Source organism: Trachinotus anak, unplaced genomic scaffold (genome assembly GCF_046630095.1).
Source record: "Trachinotus anak isolate AG129_WGS33_773 ecotype Australia unplaced genomic scaffold, CSIRO_AGI_Tana_v1 ptg000010l, whole genome shotgun sequence".
In the NCBI taxonomy this organism is placed as follows: Eukaryota; Metazoa; Chordata; class Actinopteri; order Carangiformes; family Carangidae; genus Trachinotus; species Trachinotus anak.
Genome location: NW_027273861.1, coordinates 4,286,187 through 4,294,145, shown reverse-complemented (window position 1 = coordinate 4,294,145; position 7,959 = coordinate 4,286,187). Strand labels below are relative to the sequence as shown.

Genomic DNA, 7,959 nt, shown 5'->3' with positions numbered 1-7,959 from the left:
CCATAATAAGGACATCTAATTGTAATTTAGGAAGAAGTTTATTTCATGATGATTTTGAACATGAACACAATGTTGACTAAAATGTACAAGTACATGCAATATTCAATACATGCTGAGTGAGAGCAGTTTATTGGAAGATGTTGACTGGTGAAACACGGAAGAGAGTGTAGTACCACAAGAGCTTTGACTGTAAATTGTATGCGTTAATTATCCCACTTAGCTGCTGATATTGAACTATGCTTCGTCTTTTAGACCTCAAATATATTGTATATAGCTTAACATAAAACAAGAAAATCATACATCTGAATTAAAGGCGGTACAAAAATAATTCCTCTAAAAACGTGTGGACCAAGCCACAGCACAAGCCATCCCACTGAGAAAAGAAGCAGACCTGCAGGGGGCGCTGTTCCTCAAACAGCTTCATTTCACTTTGGCAGTTAGGCTCCTCTACACTTGGATACTGGTGGTGTTAGCTTTCTGACTACAGCTACCACACATACATGAGTCTTTGAAGCAGGACCAGGTGAGCAAATGTCACTTTTCAACAGTCGCTCGTGTTGGCCTCAGTTGGCCCCAGTTGGCCTCAGTTGGCCCCAGTTGGCCTGCTTGGGGCCCAGCCTGATGTCATAGGACACTATGTGGAAGTTGTCCCAGGCAAACAGCTTCTTCTGGGCCAGGTTGTAGTCGATCATGCTGTTGTAGAGGTACTTGTTCTTGAAGGGGATGGCTACAGCCTTCCCCTGGCTGGTTGCAGTGTCGTACATGTAGTTGATGATGGTGTTGGGGGCCGCATAGCTGGACACGGTGTACAGTGTGCCGCAGATGATGAAGGAGTTGGCCACAGACGTCTTCCGGATGTTGGTCTCCCAGCTTCTCTTCACCTGCAGGCTGTTTGGGTCCAGCTGCGAGATCACGATGGCTCCTTTTGCTTTACTTGTGGAGTAGACGGCCCACAGCCCCTGCTCATCCACGGACAGGTCAATGTCCGTGTAGCCTCCCCAGGAGTAGGGATACTGGCCGTGGAAGCCAGCGTGGGGGAGGTCACGGCGGGCTGCAATGTGCTCGGACCCAAGGTCGTAGCGGATGATGGTTCGGCTACGACGTCTCTGATAGTACAGACAGCCGCGGTACAGGGTGGCGCCGGTGCTCTCCATCAGCTCTGGCAACAGCAGCACCTGTCATGGCAAAACATAGGGAACAATATCTAGAAATGACCCAAGATTTTTGTCTTACTCCCATGAAAAGAACATCATCCGTGTGACACCGACCTTGGCTGGAAAGCCTTTAGAGAGCTGCTCCATGTCCTCATACCCAAACAGCTGCCGGACCTCAGTGCCAATGGCGTCGATGCGCCAGACCATGGTGGGCCCATAAGGGGAGACCGCCTCGGGGTCCTGCATCCAAACACCGTATTTACCAGCTATGTTGTCGGCCTTCCTGTGAGTGACCGGTTCACCAACTGAGACCAGCTCCCCACAGCCTGTGAGCAGGAGGAAGAGGACGATTGAGAGGGGGAAGGTGACTGGGAGCACACCAGAAGACTTTTTGTTCAGACACAAGAGGAGGAGGATTTTAGAGGCTGTGCAATTGCATTCAAAACCAAAGCAAAGATGCGTTTCGACCCAGATTTTCCCAGGATGACGTGATTAGTATGAAATGACGCAAAGACGCGTCAGCATGAGTGCAGACAGTGCACCTCTGTGTGGAGCCCATGGTTAGTTAGCTTCCAGCTGAAGTTTCTAGCTGGTACATTGGCTGTTCAGGATGAATGACCCGGCACAATGGTACACAGGTCAAACATGCACATTTCTCTTCAAGCTAGAGCCACCACTGCAGCTGATACAGTGAAAACAAGGGGCTAATGATTCTGACCACCAAATATCTTATATGATCATGAAAGCAGGTTTACAATGTTGAAAAGTGAATCCTCAAATCAAATCAAGTCTTTTTGAAATCGTTCAAGGTGCTTAAGGTGACCTCAGGGGTCAAGTGACACAGTGACAGTGTGAGGAGCTGCATGTCTGTGACTGAGGACGGTGGAGGTGACTGGTGATCTGATCAGGGCTGTGACAAGGTCATTATTTCTCACCATGGAGGCTGACAGCAGGTGTAGAGATTCTGCCTGACGTCTCTGTTAGCTTTAACTTCGAGTCACCACCATCAGAGCAGCAGCTGAGCCACAACTCTGAAACCCTCCTCTGCTTCGCTTACTGGGAAAACGATAAGGCAGGCTATATATTTACCACTTCCTAAAATACACCCGTGCTTTCAGGTCCAGGACGTAGCACCGGATTTAGGGTTAGATAGGAATATGTGTTATAAATACACCTATAACCATCGAGCTTCTGTGTGGCGTGGCCTCATCAGAGATTATATGACCTCACGTGGTGAATGCACATGTTTGCCTGATCAATAAAACCTGCTGAGAGCCATTCAGTGCATGAGCTATGATGTGGTTTGGCAGTGTGTGTGTGTGTGTGTGTGTGTGTGTGTGTGTGTGTGTGTGTGAGACATCCTCAATAGAGGTGCTTCACATTTACATTTACATTTACGAGACAAACAGGAAACTCAGGAGGGTCCTCATACCTACAGATCGGCATGACTCTGGTATTCTCGCCCCAAATGCTGCAGTATTAATAGCAGTATTTGCTTTGAGGCTGTCACGGGGGGGGTGAGTGTCATGTTTGCTGGGGGCGTGTGGTGGAGAGAAAATGGTGGGGGTGAGTGAGAGAGGTATGAGCTGGCAGGACTTGATTTTAAAGGACCATCCTGGTGTGTTTGCAATTTTAGCTCCTGAACTACAAATGATCTGTTCTTCCATTTGTGAATTGTACATGTTTAAATGACTTTTTCTGATTGTCACAGGCCTTTGGGCTTCAGTCCTGAAACATTATAGCTCGCAGATTTAATTTTAAAGGTGCCCTGCGGAGAATTCATGACATGAATTCATCATGAGTTTCCTTGCTAAAAACAAACATTGCTCCACAGCAACACCTGTGGTCAAAAACACAACACTGTACCTTTAACGTATGAATACGTGCAAATTAACAACTTTGAACTCGTTTGCGATTGTTTGTAGGTTGAAACAAAGTTCACTGATGACTTTTTGCTTCTCATATATTTCCTCATCACAGTGAAGAATGGAAACCATTGGATGCCTCAAATGGTAGAAATCTACATTAAAATCTTTAACGCATGGTTAGCATTAGTTTCTAATTTGCAATGAAGGGACTAAAGGAAAACCACACACGGTTCTTTGAAGGAGAAATGAATCATTATATTGTTGTATATTTGTAATGATTTTTTTAATTTAATGATTTTTTCAAATTAGAGACAGAGACCTGTGTGCTCCTCAGAGCCGTCAGGAGCAGGTACCTCGGTCACCTCAGCCTTCAGCTCCTGGAAACCTGGAGGTCCGTACTCCCAGGCTGAGTCTGAGACAGAGAGACATGGAGTGAGTGGAATAAGAAACAGCAAAGTGGAGTGGATTCTGCAGGAAACCTATCCCACCTCTCAGGCTGCTGCTGTCCCCCTGTCTGTTGGGCCTGGTCATCAGGTGAGACATCTGGCTGGAACCTAAACACACATACACACAGAGGTTAGTGATTTCTGTCACACGCTTCAGATGTAGCACACAATAGTTAAATGTACCCAAATGTGGCTACGACAATATTGACAGGGGAATGTGACAGCAGGAAACAAACACCCCTGAATGGATTCCCAGCTGCTCTGGAGTCAGACAGTCGGTAGACTGGCCAACCATAACGCACACATGACACACTTGACACCCCGCCCCACCCCAACACTGTCAACCTCACATCTCCAGAACTTCAAACGAGTCATTTGGCTCTTCTCCCCCTGTATCGCTGTCAGATATCAGCCTCCTCTCCTCTTCTCCCTCATGAAATCATTACTGTGTAAAATACACAGTCTGAAAACTATGCGTTCCCTTGAGGTTTGACGACACAAACAAACAAAGAAAAATGATTTTTTAACTATGTTTTCATGAAAATGGATACACGGTGTGTGCTCGTGCAGATATCTGTATGTATGTGTGTGGGCACGTGCCTGCTGTGCTGTTGCATGTGCAGTGTCCAGTGATTACAGGCGCATAATGAGCCCTAATGACTCAGGGAACATTAAACATTAGCATCTGGCAGTGGGAGGTTGGTAATGGGGCAAATGACGAATACCAGTGAAATGGGGGAGGCAAGTGCATTCACAACAGAAAAATATTTGCAAAAGCTAAAGGTAAGGGTTAGGCTCATATAAGAGTTTGTAAAACAAAAGTCTTTTCACTGGCGTGTGTGACGTTCCCTCACGTCCTGCCTCTTTGTTCGGGACGTCAGAGAGGAGAAGACCGTAAACCTCACAGGACAGACGGATCCTCGTTTCTCAGAGGAGGTTCAGTCAGAGGAGACGTTGACCTCATCGGCAGAGCTGCTGGATCTTATTTGGATCCAGTCCTCCTCAGGATTCAACTTTGCACCCACATAATGTTGTTGTGTTAACATTAACATTATTAACATTAAGCATTTGGTTCCTTTTCTCTCTGTGTATAATCACAGTCAGATGAAAGACATTTAAATCTAATTCAAAATAAGTCACAGTCTGGCCATGTAGTTTCTCTCCCTGTTGCATGATAAGCACAGTGATTGAGACGTCGAGTTCACTGATTGATGACTCCCGCTGGCTTCACATGCAGGAAACTGAAAGAGAACGGGAGCGACATGGTGAAATTGACTGTTTGGGCTTGGCTCCGTCTTCACTGCAAACCTAAGGTAACTGCACATTCAGCACATGTTCTTCTCTGTCACTGGTGAGAACCTGAAAATAAACTTCATTTAGATGCAGTAAAAGAAATTTGCATATATATGGCCTGTGATATCACTCCTTGAGTAAAATGCTGGTAAAAAAATTGACTTTTTAATGCATTTCTCTTGTAATTTTCTTTTGTACTGTTGAAAACAGCTCTGCTTTCAGCACAGGCCAGGTCTCTTCTTAGAATTACTGTTGCCATTTTTAGCATGGTGGCTTGTGTTGTCACTTACAGTGGTAAATTTTATGTAAAGTTTTATCACTTTTAAAGTGATTAAAAAAAAAAAACATTAGAGAACATCAGCTTGTACATTTACAAGCTTTACTAAAGGCCATATACACGTCACGGGTTGTAAACAATAAAATCTTCCTTACTCTTAAATATAAACTTGCCAAAATGCTTTGACTTTTATCTGCTGCAGTTCTGCTGTCTTTCTCTGTGATCTATTTTACATCTGCCTGTCACCCTGAGGGCCGCTCCGTGTACTTCAGTCTGCAGGTGCAAACATGAGGAGCTCTGCAGATAACTTGGGTTATGCAGGAGATGGACAGTATGAGCTCTCCTAATGCAGCGGGAGCAGGGACGTCCGGTGAACAAGGAGTTGGTAAAGAAGGATTTACTGCTGCTGGCAGTCTCAGCTTTACAAGCACTACAGAGAGAGCCAAGAGGGTAAACAGAGCAGGGGCTTAACTGAGAAAAGAAAGGGGGGATGGTGACCAACAAGAGGAGGTGGGTGAACAGACGAGCACAGAGGCTAATTAAACGGATGTTTGGCCATTGCAAACACACAGAATACCAGAGCTTAACCTTGCTCCTAACCTCTTTGGAGACGTCTAACACCAGGAGATATAGTGTTCTTGGACCCAAGCCTTCTGGAGGGCCCCCCCCGACCCACCAGGCGTCATCAAAAGCCCTGAGATGAGACCTTGGCACAGAACCACCACTTCAAGAGCACGCATCACATTTCAGCCACCCCTCCCATCCTCATCAGGGCTATTCGCGCCCTGCCCGTCATGCAGAGGGAAACACCAGTCATAAAGAAAGACGGATCTGCTCATAAATACTAAGCTGGTCCTCTCTGGCCTGCCTCCATCACCCCTAAATGTGGACAGGAAGGGGGAAGCAGAGAAACCTGAGACAAGTGTCTCTGCAGACTAATGGGGTAACCAAAACATTAACCACACAAACACAACACACACACACAGGATCCCCAAGCATGTGGACTTTTGTGCGGCTCTATATGTGCATGGTATTCCATACATAGATGACATTTATGTGTCATCACTTCTCTGCTCCAAAGTCCCCAAATACATATTTCAGCAGAAAGACAGGACATTTCGTTTAGCATCTTAATTGCAGGATGAATATTTTTATATAAAATAAAAATGTTGTATTTAAAGCTGGAAATTTATAAAAATAGAATTTTCACAAGTAAAAATAATTTTCTATTTATATGTGACAGTGAGCTGGGCACATTTTTGTAATAGCTCTTTAAGTGTGTGGTGCTCTGAGTGTGTGTCTTACCCCCAGCAGGTCTCATCAGGCCACTGTTCTGCAGAGAGGGGCTGGGTGGCACCATGGGGGTCTGCGGAGGACAGGGTCTGTTCCTCAGCTTCTCCGTCTCCCTCCTCATCTCCTCCATCCTGCGCTGAAGCCCCCCCAGCTCCCTCTCCAGACGCTCCTTCTCCCCCTGCAGCAGGTTCCTCTCCCCCACAGCCCGGTTCAGCGCCTCCTGAAGCTGGGACTCAGCTCTGGCTGCGGCCGCCTGGTGACCCCCAGTGTCCCCCCCAGTCAGCCGGGACACCAGCACCTCCAGCAGGCCGAGTCTGGCCTTCAGACTCTCCATCTCGGGGCCTCCGGTCTGCGGGCAGCTGGACTCCACGGGGCTGGGCACAGTGAAGGTGTACTGGCATCGCCCACTTCGGTCGTTCCCCTTCCACAGTGAGGCTCGGTCCTGTGCGTCACCTCTCAGCAGGAGACCACACACACACAACAAGAGCAGGGGGAACATACTGGAGGCGGACTGAGCAGACTTTACTTTAAAACCTCTTTATGAAGAATTCTTTTTTGGGTCTGTCCAGACTTCTTTATTTTCAGCTCAGAATTCTCCTTTTAAAATGGACTAATCCCCAGTTTCAGGTGATGACTGTCTTTCTTGTTCTTCTCTCAGGTGTCTCTTCTGCTGCCTCTCTCCTCCCCTCTCTTGTTCTTCTCCTCTCTGTCTCTCCTCAGTGGACAGGTCTGCAACACTGAGCTCTCCTCAACTGCTCACAGATATTTATACAATCTGGAGGGGACGGAAGGAGGGAAACAGGGGAAGAGAGAAGAGGTGAAAGGGAGGGAGGGGAGACTGGGGGGAGGGAGGGGATCAGAGGCACAGGGGAAGGGAGGGAGGGATGGAAGAAGAAAAGAGAAAGTGATGGGATGCTGTTTTGGGGACAAAAACATCCCTTTTTCACTCAAGTTCGAGTGTGTTTGACTTTCTGCAGAAGCAGTTTTTTCTTTTATGTAGACGTCAGCTCATGTTTTCAACATTCACCTCCGACAGTGTCGTCATTTATCCGTCCTTCATCTGTAAAGACGTTCCCTCGTATGCACGATGCTGTCCCATATGTCTGAGGGGATTTGGCTGACGTTTGGCCCCGGCATGGCAAAGGGGAAAGCGGGGCCTCGTTGGATACAATTACCTCCTGAGGAGCCAGTGTCCTCTTTCATATTGGTAGGGGGCCAGAACGTGACTCAAGCAGCCAATAAGAGCCGAAGGGTCGGAGTTACAAGTCAATCGATGACCACATACCTGAAGCTGACCCCTGCCTCAGACTGGGTCCTTTCAGCTCTGGGTTTGTTGTGCACTGTGTGTGTGTGTGTGTTTGTTTTCATGCTGCAGATTCCACTCACTTTTTTTAAATTTATATTCAATACAACATGAGTGAGCTGCCAGGGGCCATCTGCATCTGAGCTCACTGCTGCCCGGGTGGATTTGTCCTCCCTCGTCTCTTTGCTCTAACACAATATCACAGTCACGCTGGACTCGCTCCCTACAGACATGCGATATGGTGGATGAGCGCTTGTTTATTTTCAGAGAGGCAGGATGAAAGATATGAAAGTGCGACACTTGCTCAGACACACGCAACCGGGCA

The 7,959-nt window shown here is 47.1% G+C and overlaps 1 protein-coding gene across 1 annotated transcript; it reads right to left on the bottom strand.

The window, feature by feature from the left end:
• Window positions 1–19: 19 nt before the first annotated feature.
• Window positions 20–7,070, bottom strand: myoc (myocilin). Its single transcript, XM_071487015.1, has 5 exons — window positions 6,344–7,070; window positions 3,511–3,576; window positions 3,342–3,434; window positions 1,269–1,480; window positions 20–1,175 (listed from the first exon to the last, which is right to left on the bottom strand). The coding sequence occupies exons 1-5, from the start codon at window positions 6,828–6,830 to the stop codon at window positions 564–566; spliced, it is 1,470 nt and encodes a 489-aa protein (XP_071343116.1). The 5' UTR covers window positions 6,831–7,070; the 3' UTR covers window positions 20–563.
• Window positions 7,071–7,959: the final 889 nt, after the last annotated feature.